The following is a 15,426-nucleotide window of genomic DNA, read 5'->3' on the forward strand; positions in this document are numbered from 1 at the left end:
AGATTCCAGGGTCTATACACACACATGCACATAGACCTACATACCCTCTATTGTGCATATTGACACAATGGCCACACAATAAATCCTGAAGTAATAACACGTGTGTTTAGTCTTTATCTTCTGTGGCGTGGTTATGTTACATACTGACCTCCAACCCACCAACCCTTATCTCCACGTGTAGTGATAGCATATCTCCGGTTCACTCTGTCAAACCTTCTTCATTCGCCCGTTCTCTCTTTCTTCATCCATACTCTTGTCTACTACATGTCCCAGTTTCTATTTTTAACCAGTGTTTTATTTGTGTGACAAATATAATGACCTCAATCAAATTGAAAATCCTGACCTCTCTCCCACCCTAACATCCAAACGTGCATCTATCACCTGATCCACAAATAAGCACTCTTGAGAGCACTGGTTACTCAAATGAGATTATGAAGTATTATTCACAATAGCCTTGTAATCATGTTGTCTCTCCTTGTGTCTCTCTCTCTCTCTCAGTGAGATCTTCCCCTATCTGGTGGTGGTGATAGGGCTGGAGAACGTCCTGGTTCTCACCAAGTCTGTGGTGTCCACCCCTGTTGACCTGGAGGTCAAACTACGCATCGCTCAGGGTAAGACTGTGTGGGTGGGTTGGTTGGTTCTTCTATCCTTGTGGGGACCTACAAATCCCCAAACGTCCCCACAAGGATAGTAAAACAAGGAACATTATCCCTCGTGGGGACATTTCCCACATCCAAATGAGGACAAAGGCTATTTTAAGCTTAGGGGTTAGAGTTACAGGTTAAGGTTAGTGTTATGGTTTAGGGTTAGGGAAAATAGGATTTGGAATATAAATTAATTTTAGGTCCCCTCGAGTGAAAGCCAAGCATTTGTGTGTTGTCCCTCTCCAGGCCTTAGTAATGAGAGCTGGTCTATCATGAAGAACATGGCCACAGAGCTGTGCATCATCCTCATAGGATATTTCACCCTGGTGCCCGCTATCCAGGTAACACACACACACACACACACCAATCTATCGCACACTGGCGTATGAACACAGGTAGACACACACTTTCATTCACATAGTAGAGCATACCGCCACACAACATACACCCACGCACACTTCTCCCGTGTAAGTAATGAGTGGCCTGATGTTTATTTCTGTGTGTGTTTCAAGGAGTTCTGTCTGTTTGCTGTGGTGGGGCTGGTGTCTGACTTCTTCCTTCAGATGTTCTTCTTCACCACAGTCCTTTCCATTGACATCCGACGCATGGAGGTGAACACAGGCACACACACACACTGTCAACAGTGTTTTCCTTAGTAATTAACCGCATGGAGGAGAGGTCATAGACACACAAACATTTGCAATGTGAAGGCGAGGTCTCTTGTGACATGAGTCATTTCCTGAGTCGACAGTATTCAGTAAAATATTGACAGTCTCTTTATCCACCTTGTTCCCCTGTTACGCTCAGACACATACTCTTAACACTAATCCATACACATATACTCACGTACTTGTACTCTCACACACGTTACACACTCCCACATGCCCGCACCCTAAAACTGTCCTCTCACACACACAGTTGGCCGATCTGAACCGGCGTCTTCCGGCCGAGGTGGGGATGCCACCTCCCAAACCGGGCCCCCTGCGCCCTCGGGAGGCGCCTCCTCCCCCACGGCCCTCGCCCCACACCATCACCCTGCAGACGCCCGCCTTCAGGAACCTGCGTCTGCCCAAGAGGCTCCGTGTGGTCTACTTCCTGGCCCGCACGCGTCTGGCCCAGCGCTTCATCATGGTGAGACTGGGTGGAGGCACTTCCAGAAAATACAGTTCGTTTAAGTTAGGGTTGCACGATTATTTCACAAAATGTACAGGCTTTCCAGAAATTAGGATTGAAAGATTCCTGATTTCCTGCTTATTCCCGTCTGATTCCCGGAATCTTCCAACTGGATTTTTGGGGAATTTGGGGAAAGTTACCGGACTTTTGCGACCCTAGTTTCACTTAGTCCAGTGTTAACAAATGCTTGTGTGAAAGGAGGGTGAGTTAGCACTGGGCTAAGAACAAGCAGTGTGAAAAAGCCTTAAGGGTGACTGTCTCAAGGCCTTTTCACAGAGATTCTGCCTTTTGGGCCGTTGTGTCTGCATGTGTAACTGTCTGTCTCGCCTGTCAATATTTGTCTGTCTCTGTATGACTGTTTGAACATTTACAGTACTTCCTTGAAGTAGCTCTCTGTATGCATTGACATGTGGTCCTCTGTAGCTCAGCTGGTAGAGCACGGCGCTTGTAACGCTAAGGTAGTGGGTTCGATCCCCGGGACCACAAAAATGTATGCACGCACGACTGTAAGTCGCTTTGGATAAAAGCGTCTGCTAAATGGCATATTATTATTTATATTATTATATTATTATTATTATTATATTACATGTCCCTGTATCCCTGTATTGTTGTAGGTGGGTACAGTGATCTGGATTGGCATCCTGGCCTACACGGACCCCGCCGGCCTCCGCACCTACCTGGCAACCCAGGTATCTGAACAGAGCCCCCTGGGGGAGGGCGGGGCCGGGGGTCTGCCCCCCAACCTGGGAGTAGCCCCAGTCTTCCCTGGACCAGGAGGGGACCCCGCCAGCACCCTCAGTGTCCTCCCCGCCCCGGCTGAACCCACCCCGCTTCCAGAGAACCAGTCCCAGGGCCACCATGGGGCCCCCAGGGAAGGAGTACCCCACCAGGCCCAGCCCCCACCCCTGGTGCCCCAGATCAGCTGGGGGGCGGAGGATGAGGAGGGCTGGAGGAGACTGTCTTTCAGACACTGGCCCTCGCTCTTCAGCTACTATAATATTACACTGGCCAAGAGGTAGGTCAGGGGAGTTGGAATGAGTTACTGTGTGTGTATGTGCATAGTGTGTGTGTGTCACTGTTTACCCTACTGACCATGCTTTTGGGTTATGGATGGGAAGAAAGGTGAATTCAATGTCTAATGTAGGAAATGTCATTTTGTTAACTTTCTGTCCCACAGATACATCAGCATCCTGCCTGTCATCCCCGTCACGCTCCACCTGAGCCCCCGGGAGGCCATCGAGACGCGTCACCCCCAGGACACACGCCACCCCCCGCCGCCCACCCTCAAAACTAACGACCTGCCCGCAGACCTCACGCTCTACAAGTCAGTACCGACACACTCACACATGCAACAACCTCTATCGCCAAGGCCTTCAAACTACAGATTGACTAATATTCCCCCTAATACCACAATCTAATTCACTTCATGTTTTTCAAATGCACACACCCACACACAGTGCACACCACTTCAAAGTCCATGCTAATGCTCTTGTGCAGGCGAAAGGTCAATGTTATAGGGAACGGTTATGGTGTCAAGGCCAAGAGATTCAGTGATAATCCACACAGTCCAAACTCGCATCTCATACAGTATATGCTCGCATTTGTCCCACATAGGATTGCAAAATTTCAGAAACTTTCAATAAACTCCCTGGTTTTCCCATAATCCCGGTTGGAGGATCCTGGAATCAGGAAGGAGTAAGCAGGAAATCCAGAAGCCTCCAACCAGGATTTCTGGAAAACCAGGGAATTTATTGAAAGTTCCAGACATTTTGCAACCCTAGTCCCAGACCTCTCTCCTCTCCCTCTCTTTCTAACTTTGTAAACTAAACAAGGCCAAACAGTCCGTCACTGTGTCGATGGTTATCTAAAAAAGAGTTTTTCTCTTATCTCTACAGTTGACTGGATATTGGGCGAGTTCATTTTTCATCGGTGCCCCAGGTGGGTGAGATTTGCACATTTTAGACCATTCCATTGGTCCTAAAGTGAAATCTCCACCCACCCGGGGCACAGGGCCATGCAAAACAAACTCCCTCACTGACTCGCAGACTTTGGTCCTATCTACCAGCTCATCTGATTGGCTGTCAGGTTACTCGTAAGATGTCCGTGGGTTGATGATGTCATGGTGGAGTGGGTGATGGTTGGTGTGGTTTTTGGATGGTGTGAAACGGGATCTCAACTGTGTTTTCCCTAGTTCTATTTTGTTAGTAGTAGGGGGCAAAGGTTCCTCAAAACAACAGGCAGTACTGCCAACATCAATGTTTGTATTAGAACAAACAGAATTAGGCAGCGGGGGGTGCTGTGTTGCTTGAGAAGTGAGGATGGAAATATTGTTTTAAAAGACCACCAGTGTTTTTCCTGCTGTGTACTACATCCTTGACCAATAGCATATTAAAATCGATCCAACTTTTGAACTTTGTCCACCGTGATTTGTAACGCTAGGGAGGTTTTTCATTGTAAGTGGAAGGTCTGAATCATATTCATCAGGTCATGAACATGTGCTATTTGCAGCCAGTTTGTGCACACTACATGGGTGCGTTTCCCTAAGGGGACAATAAAGTCAGTATGTACAGGCAGACTCCATGCATGAGTGTGTGCTGGACCAGTCAGACTCTGCCGTGGTTTCAGGACTGGTATTGCATGTCGAGCTGGTCACACCAGTGCGTCAGGCCCTATTGTCATGGCAGTGACGCATTCTACACTACAGGTGATTTTGAGGCTTCTGCCTTTACAACCGTCTCTACTAGAGGGACTCACTGGACCCATAATAATAATAATAATAATAAAATGGCTCTGCATTCTAGACTTTTCTCATGGGGGATAATGAACAGTCAGTCATGTTATGTCATTCTGACAAGCTTATGATTTATGTTGGTACGTAATTGCGTCAAGTTCACACCTTTCTCAAGGTTCAAGTCTTTCTATTGTAAGATGCACTGTGCGGGCTACAAGATGGTTTGGTCTCCCGGTCATTAGTACTCTCTGTCTAACTTTCTCTCTCTTCACATATTTAACCTGCTCTCTCTCAATCTCAATGCAATCCAAACCAGCGTTATTGGCACGTATGGAGAAGGCATCACAGAGGTTATTTACCCTCTCTGTCTCTCTCTTTAGGGTAGCAGCTCTGGGCCTGGCAGCAGGGGTTCTGCTGGTGCTGCTGCTCTTCTGTCTCTACCGGGTCCTCTGTCCCCGCAACTACGGCCAGAACGGCGTGGCCCACGGACGCCGTCGCCGCGGTGACCTGCCCTGCGACGACTACGGCTACTCGCCACCCATCAGCGAAATCTCCCCCCTGCTGCTGCGTGGACACAGCATGGTGAGAGACTGGGCGCACACAATCGGACACAAATACCATTGTTTATTTGCGTGAATATTTACGAGTATCTCTCCTCTGCATTCTCTCTCTCTCTCTCTCTCTCTAGGATATAGAGTGTCTGGCGAGTGATGGCATGCTGTTGGCCAGTTGCTGTCTGGCAGGACAGATCCGTGTGTGGGACGCTCAGACTGGAGACTGCCTCACCGTCATTCCTAAACATGGGTAAGACAGGTGCAAACATACCACATACAGAAGTTCACCTTGGCCGATACAGGCTTACATACACACAGCTATGGACAGTTCATGCTTGTGTTCATGCATAGTTTTCTCTTTTTTGGCCTGCCACCACCCACCTCTTTGGAGTACAACTTTTATTATTTGAATAATAAATGTACAATATTAACTTTACATATGTAAGTACAAGTCATTAGATTTATTTTTTCAGTATAGTATTCCTCTGTGTTCAACCTTCTTCCCATTCCCATGTCCTTTATTTCTTCCTACATAGTCTTCCCTCCTGTTCTATATGCATATCCAGCCTTCTAGCCTGAACGCTAATCTGTCTCTCTCTGTCAGCCTGCGGCGGAGTAGCAGCAGTGGCTGCTGGCAGCAACGGGATGGATGGGACGCTGTGGGTGTGGCCGAACCTGAGAACCTGGGGAGCGGGACAGAACCAGGGGGCGGGGTTTTTGACGAGGACGAGGGCTACCCCCTCAGGCGGCGGAGCACCCCACGCCCGGCCCTCTTTGAGGATCAACCCGACCTCACCCCCCTCATCGACACCAACTTTGACTCCCAGCCCCCCTCCCACCTTCTCCTCACCCCGCCCAGGGATGGCTTTGACTTCGGGGGGCTGGTGGAGAGGGCCTACCTGGAGCACGAGCCTCCCTCGCCGGGCCTCGCTGCCTCCTACCCCTCCCCCTCACCCCCGTCGGGACCCGCTCCCCAGAGGAGACGCAGCCTGGGGTACATCCAGCCCCCTGCTCCACAGGGCCAGGGAACCCCGGACTGGGAAAGCGCTGTGTGGGCCATGGAGCTCCGGGGGAACCTCATCGCTGCTGGGAGGAGCAGCGGCAAACTGGAGGTGAGACCCAATCCCAAATCAACCCCTAGCCCCTACCCCGTCACTAGACACTTTATGATGCTCCCTTGTAGAACACAAATAAATAACTGAATGGGTGTAGAGGGAGTGGATGAGATGGGAAGGCGCAGGGGAAGTGGGAAGAGAGGGGGTAGTCAAGCAGGAAACAATATTTGCAAGAGGAGAGAGTACAAATTACCTGGACTAACCTGTACCCCGCACATTGACTCGGTACCGGTACCCCCTGTAGATAGCCTTGCTATTGTTATTTTATTGTTACTTTTATTTTGTACTTTATTTTATTTAGTAAATATTTCTTGAACTGCATTGTTGGTTAAGGGCTTGTAAGTAAGCATTTTACGGTAAGGTCTACACCTGTTGTATTCGGCGCATGTGACAAATAACATTTGATTTGAGTCGGAGAAATTGGCACAGAGAAAGCCAGAAAAAGACAGGGCAAGTGCACTAATGTGTGATGTGTGGTTAGCTGTGGGACGCTGTGGAGGGCTCGTTACGCTGCAGTAATGAAGATGGCGTCTCAGGGATCACGGCCCTGGCCTTCCTCAACAACAGGATCGTGGCGGCCAGACTCAACGGCTCTCTAGACTTCTTCACTGTCGACATCAACAAGCCTCTGGGCTTACTGCAGTACAGAGGTGAGCACACACACTGTCGACATCAACAAGCCTCTGGGCTTACTGCAGTACAGAGGTGAGCACACACACTGTCAAATGACCCAATGATGTCAATATCAGTCCCCTGTAGCTCAGTTGGTAGAGCATGGTGCTTGCAACGCCAGGGTTGTGGGTTCATTTCCCACGGGCGTCTGCTAAATGACTAAAATGTCAAATGTAATATACACTGAGTGTACAAAACATTAGGAACCTGCTTTTTCCATGACATAGACTGACCAGGTGAATCCAGGTGAAAGCTATGATCCCTTATTGATGTCACTTGTTAAATCCACTTCATTCAGTGTAGATGAAGGGGAGGAGACGGGTTCAATAATGATTTTTAAGCCTTGAGACATGGATTGGGTTTGTGTGCCATTCAGAGGGTGAATGGGAAAGACAAAATGGTAGTGAACGGGGTATGGTAGTAGGTGCCAGGCGCACCGGTTTGACTGTGTCAAGAACTGCAACAATGCTGGGTTTTTCACGCTCAACAGTTTCCTGTGTGTATTAAGAATGGTCCACCACCCAAAGGATATCCAGCCAACTTGACAAAACTGTGGGAAGCAAGAGAGTCAACATGGGCCAGCATCCGTGTGAAATGCTTTCGACACCATGTAGACGAGTTGAGGCTGTTCTGAGGGCAACAGGGGGTGCAACTCAATATTAGGAAGGTGTTCCTATAATATTTTGTACACTCAGTGTATGTCTGTAATACGCTTGTGTCGTGTCACAATCGGTAAAATGTCAACACAACTGGAGTCACCTCGCCATTTCTGGAGACATGTTATTGACAGGGCAGCACTACGGTAGCTATCAATAGTGTAGTTAACTAATTGTCAAGTAAGGTGTCTCCAGACGTTTACTTTCTCAACGTTTGTGACGTCTTAACTTTCAGCGCGTATTAACTCTAGACATCTGTAATGAGTGTGTTTATTATCTATATTGACTGTGTTCTGTGTGGTGCCAGGTCCCCCCGGGCGTTGTAACATGCCACCCTCGCCCTGCTACAGCAGTGAGGATGTGATCTCATGCCAGCTGACGCGCTCAGTGCAGTGTGCCCACCAGAAACCCATCACAGTGCTTCGAGCCGCTGCCGGCAGAGTGGTCACGGGCAGCCAGGACCACACTGTCAGGGTGAGTGAGAACACAAACACACACAGAAACACGCACACAGATGTACAGAGACACACACACACACACACGTGGTTAGCTGTGGGACACTGTGGAGGGCTCGTTATGCTGCAGTAATGAAGATGGCGTCTCAAGGATCACGGCCCTGGCCGCCTTCAACAACAGGATTGTGGCGGCTCGTGTATATAATTCATAAACTTTTTGCATGATAAAACAGAATAAAATCAACACTCACTCACACACACTAAAACCCTGCTGTTTGTCCTTCTGTGTCAGGTGTATCGTCTGGAGGACTCATGCTGTCTCTTCACCCTCCAGGGCCACTCTGGGGGAATCACTGCCATCTATATAGACCAGGTTAGTCAATGGTACAGTATGTGTCCCCCCCACCCCATCGGGACAGTCCGATGGTACAGCCCTGTCCCCCAAAGCTGTGTTCCAATGGCTAAACTCTTGTCTGGCTGCATTCCAACCCAAAACCTGCTCCCTTGATGAATTGCCCCCAGAAGGATAGTTATGCAACGTAGCAATGGGCTCACCATGCTCCTAAAATTCCACCTTTTCCGAACCTTCTATACCAGTCTTGGTGGATGTGCAGGAGAGTACAGGCAGCACAATTCTGATATTTTTTCCACAAATTGGTCTTTTGACCAATCACATCCAATCTTTTCACATCAGATCTTTTTCAGAGCTGGTCTCATTGGTTAAAAGACCAATTAGTGGAAAGTAATCCGAATTGGGCTGCCTGTGTAAACGCAGCCTAAGATGCTCCTTTCGATCAAAATCCATTCGACTGTAAGCCCCCCTTACTAGGGCACATCGTAGCAAAACTTTTTGCAACGGAAAATTAGGATTTCTTATGAACAACTCCAGGTAGTACCTCCCCATAGCAGTCCACTTTTTTCTGTTTGTACTTAATATGACCCATGTGAAGTATCAGTCATTATGTCGTGTTGCAGACCATGGTTCTGGCCAGTGGGGGGCAGGACGGAGCCATCTGTCTGTGGGATGTGCTGACGGGCAGCCGGGTGAGCCACGTGTACGGTCACCGCGGCGACGTGACCTCGCTGGTGTGCACCACATCGTGCGTGATCAGCAGCGGCCTCGACGACCTCATCTGCATCTGGGACCGCAGCACGGGCATCAAGCTCTACTCCATACAGCAGGTGGGTCTCTGTGTGTGTGTGGATCATTTGGGAGAAATCTGGTAAACTTCTCTCCTGTTATTCAATGATAGTTTATGCTTTTATGCCTCTTCACCTGCTCTCCATCCCAATGTTCCCTTCTTTCTCTAAACCTAACTTGTCTCCCCCCTCTCTCTCTCTCCCAGGAGGTAGGCTGCGGGGCCAGTCTGGGGGTGATCTCTGAGTCTCTCCTGGTGACAGGGGGCCAGGGTTGTGTCTCCTTCTGGGACCTGAACTTCGGGGACCTCCTCCAGACGGTCTACCTGGGCCAGAGCAGCGACGGCCAGGGGGTCCGCCAGCTTTTGGTGCTGAACAACGCCGCCATCGTCTGCGACTTTGGCTCCGAGCTCAGCCTGGTCTACGTGCCCTCTGTGCTGGAGAAGCTGGACTGAGCAGGAGCAGAACTAGGACAGGCGCCACACAGTGGCCTGGAGGAGTAGATGAAATGATCAGTACTGACAATGGGGATACATGCAAACTCAACTCTTTTTGGCTCTTTTCGCTACACTACACTGCAGTTGGACAATCTTCTTGGAAAGAGTTGACGTGATTGGCTTATTTCGATCGCTAGTACTTTCCCCGATTAGGTGGGAGGGCATTTTTATAGCAATACATAACAATTTTTATAAAGCTAATGTCTGGTTGGAGAGACATGCACAGATGGTCAACCTGCCACAGGGTGAGGTCTGTCTGAACAGAAAGATGACCCTTGAACTTGTTAGTAGCTCAGGGGGTTTGTAATAATATAATAATATGCCATTTAGCAAACGCTTTTATCCAAAGCGACTTAGTCATGATTTGATGCTTTGTAGCCAAGCATTGGATGATTTGGGGTACACACACCCCAAGGCGTTCCCATCCAACGATCAGTCTCTGCACTCTATGCTGCTGTCATTGGCGGAGCTGTTTGATACCCCGCCCATCCCACCACGCCAGCCAATCAGTGTAGCGCAGCTCTGGCAGGCTCATGTCATGAGGTCTGAGGACCATTGGGCTAAGCTAAGCAGTTACTAGCATGTGTATGTGTGTATTTTGTGTCCTGGGAAAGAAACAAAGTCCCTTTTTATGGTGAAATACTGCTGACAAAAATCCTTCATTATTGTGTGTGTGTGAGATAATTGGATACGATTACTGTAATGAAATGCACCTTGAGAGGGGTTTGTTTTTATGTTTAAATCTATTTATTAGTTTTAAGTAACAATTTGTTTGAGAATTGCATAATAATATAATGTGGAGATGTCATAAATGTAAGGTTTGATATTTTTTTAAACATTGGTTATGATGAGATTAATATTTGTAATATGAATATTTTGGAACTGAAAAAGGTGAAGGGTTTTCTTGGAGTTGGGGATTGAGGGGGAGAGGTTCCTTCCCTTACCCCCGCCTCAGGCTCTGATTTTAGGGCTACTGTTGCTGCAAGAGGACCCATCTGGTCCATAAGAGCCCCTTTAGCTGTAAGAGGCTCTATACCTGTATACTTTCTGCTTGAATTTTGGATTTGCATCTGAAGTTGTGCTAGCTATACATTGGCACACATTGTTAGAGTTTACATTGGCTGCCCTCTTCCCGTGTTAACTGTGCCCAGGAGAAATGTGAGATCATTTGAGATTGTGAATATATTCAATTGTACTGTTTTACATTAGTAACATTATGTCATGCTACTCTTGTACATCTTGTTCTCTGACAAAACGTTCCATTGAGGAAATCACGTTACTTTTTAAATACCTAAAAAAGGCTTCCTATTGATAAACATTCTCTGTCCCTGTTTTTCCAATACAATGAAAAGGTATCTTATTTTTTCGGTCTTATCTCTGTAATTCTCTGCTTGTGAGTTTGAGAACCCTATCAGGCATAAAAGGAGGATGGGTAGGGCACCAGTAATATGGTGATAAGTCCACCTTAGCCCATCCAGTCTTTTCATGTGAGCAAAGGAGTCAGTCGGGCGTCAGACTAGGAATGAGGAGGAATTTCAGATGGTACCCTCTAGGTTGGACCCTCTACTAACTCGACCTTTCTTCCAGCCCGAAAGCTCTGAGTGAATGTAGCGCTAGCTTGCAGACACACAATGCAGAGAGAATGTAGTGGGCTTGACCTTAGACGTTAGCCTACTTGGTTACTTACACCCTCACCAGGTGCACTAGCTGAATGTAGATCCGTGATGCTTGATATTGAAAAGCAAATCCACTCAACTTCAACCTACAGATATCATACAGAAATGTAACACTAATTTGTGCACTAACTCTTAACCCTCTCAAATGCACGTGCTCACACACACACACACACACACACACACACACACTAGGCACTTTGAAACATAATGTATACACACATACTGAAAACACCATGAAAACGTAGAAACGCACACATCAGACTTGTGAATGCAGGGGTGGACAGCTTTAGTCCAAGTGTTGCAGTGTCTGCTGGCTTATCAATAACATGAATTGAAGAAAAATACAAACCCAGACAGGCACGCCATCGCTCAAGGACTCAAGTTGTGAACCCGTGTTCTATTGTAACGGTTCTAATTTATTTCGTTTTTTTTAAATGTAAATAATAGGTGAAAAAGCTTTAGAGGATGTGTAGATTCACTTATAATTATATTTTTTTCTTTCTGGGCAATGTGGGGGGAATGTTTGTTGAAGGATATAAACGGCTGCCTGAGTTGGGCAGTAAAATATGGTTGTGATCCAAGTCCTTAAGCTGCCTTTCCTTATCTCCTTGCTTGCAAATAATGATACCATAGTTATAACAGACATCTATCCAATGTGACAGTTCACACACATTCAGTCACAGATTTGATTTGAATATGTGGCCTATGCAGGATTTTAACTGCACAACTCTGGTGTTGCGAGCACTATGCTCCAGGATGGAACAACATGTCTTGAACAGGTGTTTTCTAACATATTTGTTTTACAGCGATCTGCCACTATCAGTAGGGATGAAAGGAGAAGGGAAGCATTTAAGATAATTGGAACACAGCGCATGTCCCCTTGATCTGTTCCCTTTGGTCCTACAAAAGTTGACAGGGGGAAGGAGGTGTAAATATTGTTTTTGTGGAATCATGGACCTGCTCTGCCCGCCTCCTCCCGAACCACCTCCTCTCGTCGGTTGGTTATGGTACGCAGACTGTAGTGGAGGTAGCAAATGTTCTGTACTATTTTACTATTTTTAACACAGGAGCAAAACTTTGTACTAATTTCCAAATAAAGAGGATTTGATACCTTGTCATGTCTGTAGTGTGTGTGTGTGTGTGATTTAAAAAAAAAAGTTAAGTAAAAAAATAAGTCAGTTACTATGATACTCACTTGAGAAATAAACCATACATCAATTCAAACATTCCATAAGCTGTGGGTGTGTATTTTAAATACAGTAGTCAAAACCATGACAACATAACATTATGGTAGTCTAATTTTATTCAAGATATATTTAGTGTTAATGAAACTCAAGAAAAAAAATATTGTTAAGACGTGCTGATTCTGCTCTATGTATGCGGTTACCATAACGAGAGCGCCGCACTGCAGATTCAGGTCCTCTGATAACAACGCCTTCGTCTGCAAGCTCCTCCCCCACCCTTTGGCCTCTGTCTGCATCACCTTAGTGCAATCATATCACAGTCACTACCATCATCACCTTAGTCCACATGAAGAGCCCGTGCCCAGAGCGACCAGCTGTAAGAGGGGACCATAGACACTGTGCTGCTAGGAGTGCATGCTGGGATTGTAGTGGTGCTGAGTGGCCAGCTCTGAAGCAGGGAGTGAAGATCAGACCCATCTGGCACAGGTAGAAAGACAGAAAGAGAAGGAAAGAAAAGACAGACGAGTGCACAGTGATTTGGTCCCAGAAGCACAGCCAGTCCACCAGTGAGGGGAGGGGGAATGTAGGACCCCTGAAGTGTCCCTAAAGCGGCAGAAAGGTCAAGGTCCAAACCAACCCCTAGCCCCTACCACTAGGCACTTCTAGTTGTGATTCTTGGAGTTTCCACCATACTAGTCATTTTGGTTCATTAACTAAGAATCAGAGAATCAAGAAGAGCTAGTACTAAAGGCTACAGGTCTGTTTGACACTAGGCTATGAAGTGAGAAAGAGAAAGAGGGCCTTATTGGCTCCTGCGTCTCAGCTCTTGTTGAGGGTCCAGAGGGGGTCTAGGCTGCTCAGGGGGTCTTCTCCCCCCTCCTCGCAGGGCCCCTGGTGGAGGCCCTGGCCCTCGGCCGGCTGCAGGAAGCTCTGCTTGGTGACACGGTGCTTCCCCTTGCCCCCACCACCCTCCATGGAGAAGGCCTCGGGAGTCAGAGAGGCCAGCAGCTCCAGGGAGTTCGGGGCCGGGCCAGGGGTCACCTCTGGGACCACATGATTATTGGCTGTGGGGGCAGAGGAAGGGGCGGTGGCATCCACACCATTGGGTGGTGGGGACTGAACCTTCTCTGGGAAGGAGAGTGGGGGACTGAGGGAGGAGGGTTGGGGCTCGCTGGGAGAGGGGTCCTGGGTGGGGGCGGCGGCTGGCTCTAGCTCTCCATCCAAGGGCAGGTCGGTGGGGGGGATGAAGGGTTGGTCCTCCAGACCAGAGGGGGCGCCAATGTTGAGGCCAGGGTCCATGGCTGGGTCAGTGGCACTGGGGGGCCGGATGCTGAGTTTGGCGATGGTGGCCTGAATGGAGCTGATGGTCATGTCACCTCCCAGAACTATGTCCTGTTGGGACTCTTGCCGAGAGTAAGGCTATAGGGAGAAGACAACCAGACAATATTTAGCCAAGAGTGAGCAGTACTGTAGTATAGATGGGTTGGTTGTTAAGCAACAAAACCGACACGTGCGCAACTATGGGGCAAAACAGACAGGGTTGGCTTAGATTGTTGACAACATGTAAACTATATTTAGTCTCCAATGTTTATTGAAAACATAAATAAATGTGCACAATAAGCACTTGTTGTCTCTCAAATACATTGTGATGGAAAATGTTATGTTTGTACTTTTCTAATAACCAATTCGACTGGGATCATGCAAGTGACTGATTGATCGTGCCTGGGAGGAATCCTCACTCAGTATAAGCAATTTGGCAGTACGCCCAGAACATTGTTTTGAGAACTAAAGGGGGTCTCTCAGTTTCAAGGTCCCAGATTTGGGAGAAGAAGCCTTGTGAGGTGTCAGTCAGTCACATGCAGGAACTAACATTAATGAAGAATAATGAATAATGTAAATCATGCAAATATAACTTGTCTGTGTAAACAGTATATAAGGGAACTAACGGGACTGCCCCGGTAGAGCTCCTGACAGACGTGTACTCCTTGGTGCATTAAGTTTGTTGGAACCTCTCCAGCTTGCTGCTGATAAATAATTATTTATTTAATATTTACTTTAGGTGTCCCTGGTGTTGAATTTCCACGACAACATCATTACAGATATTGGTTAGCTAGCTAGCTAATTTTTGCCATATTAGCATTGACATGAAATCAGTCAAAACACCTCAAAAACAAGATAAAACTAGCTGACACGAGTCACTTACGATTCCCCACATTGCAGCTTCTTATCATTGTTGCTAGCTATCTGGCCATCCAGAATCACAACAACTCACAGACTTCTGTCCCATTGAAGCGTGCGCATCGTTTTCGTGATGTGAGACCATAAAGCCTGAATGCCAAAAGGATCCAAAACTGGCTCAGTGAGAGACTGGGCTCACCTTGGTGACAGCAGTGCTGGGTGTCTTGCTGCAGGGGGCGGTAGGGAGGTAGCCATGTCTCTGGAGGACATGCTCAGCGTGTTTCAGCACCGCCTCGTAACAGAACTTCAGGTGCAGCTGTGGACAGACACCAGACAGAGGAGACACCTTGAAGAGCCATCACATCAACAAACAACACTGATTCAATGCACTGGGAAAGTGACAAGATGTGCTTTTACTAGAGAACTTGCCTTATGTGACGTCACGCTTACGAGACTGCACATTTAACCCCTTGTAAAGCATGAGCTTGTTAGGCGTGTGTTTTTCTCACCTTCTCCTGCAGCATGTTCTTCCTCTGCTGCCTCATCTTCTTGACCAGTAGAGGTAGGTCAGGGATGCTGTTCCCTGCCTCCAGCTCTTGTACCGCTGCATACAGCAGACAGAGGGCACCGGTACGCCCCACGCCAGAGCTGAGGTCATGGAGAAAGACAGGGTTAGTGGCAATATTCACATACATGTGTGTGTGTGTTGTAAGTACACACACACATCCACACACACACTTGGTTTTGATTAATC

General features: G+C 47.7%; 2 protein-coding genes across 2 annotated transcripts in view; one reads left to right on the plus strand and one right to left on the minus strand.

Moving 5' to 3' along the window:
* The window catches only part of LOC311140507 (sterol regulatory element-binding protein cleavage-activating protein-like), a 30,922-nt gene extending 18,497 nt beyond the window's left edge, over nt 1-12,425 (plus strand). Inside the window, exons 8-21 of the mRNA XM_084175595.1 lie at nt 499-611; nt 891-985; nt 1,157-1,255; nt 1,563-1,775; nt 2,432-2,832; nt 2,995-3,141; nt 4,929-5,130; nt 5,237-5,352; nt 5,707-6,214; nt 6,699-6,867; nt 7,853-8,019; nt 8,293-8,373; nt 8,976-9,182; nt 9,347-12,425. Of these exons, the coding sequence (XP_084031721.1) occupies nt 499-611; nt 891-985; nt 1,157-1,255; nt 1,563-1,775; nt 2,432-2,832; nt 2,995-3,141; nt 4,929-5,130; nt 5,237-5,352; nt 5,707-6,214; nt 6,699-6,867; nt 7,853-8,019; nt 8,293-8,373; nt 8,976-9,182; nt 9,347-9,592 (2,764 nt within the window). The 3' untranslated portion in view covers nt 9,593-12,425. The remainder of the gene's footprint in view (nt 1-498; nt 612-890; nt 986-1,156; nt 1,256-1,562; nt 1,776-2,431; nt 2,833-2,994; nt 3,142-4,928; nt 5,131-5,236; nt 5,353-5,706; nt 6,215-6,698; nt 6,868-7,852; nt 8,020-8,292; nt 8,374-8,975; nt 9,183-9,346) is intronic.
* A 172-nt stretch (nt 12,426-12,597) lies between these two features.
* LOC311140563 (tyrosine-protein phosphatase non-receptor type 23-like) overlaps nt 12,598-15,426 on the minus strand; it is a 33,023-nt gene continuing 30,194 nt past the window's right edge. The window contains exons 21-23 of the mRNA XM_084175679.1: nt 15,182-15,320; nt 14,872-14,988; nt 12,598-13,913 (exon numbers count right to left, since the gene is read on the minus strand). Coding sequence (XP_084031805.1) covers nt 13,314-13,913; nt 14,872-14,988; nt 15,182-15,320 — 856 coding nt within the window. The 3' untranslated portion in view covers nt 12,598-13,313. The remainder of the gene's footprint in view (nt 13,914-14,871; nt 14,989-15,181; nt 15,321-15,426) is intronic.

The sequence above is a fragment of the Coregonus lavaretus genome, assembly GCF_964263955.1.
Source record: "Coregonus lavaretus genome assembly, chromosome: 13".
NCBI lineage: Eukaryota > Metazoa > Chordata > Actinopteri > Salmoniformes > Salmonidae > Coregonus > Coregonus lavaretus.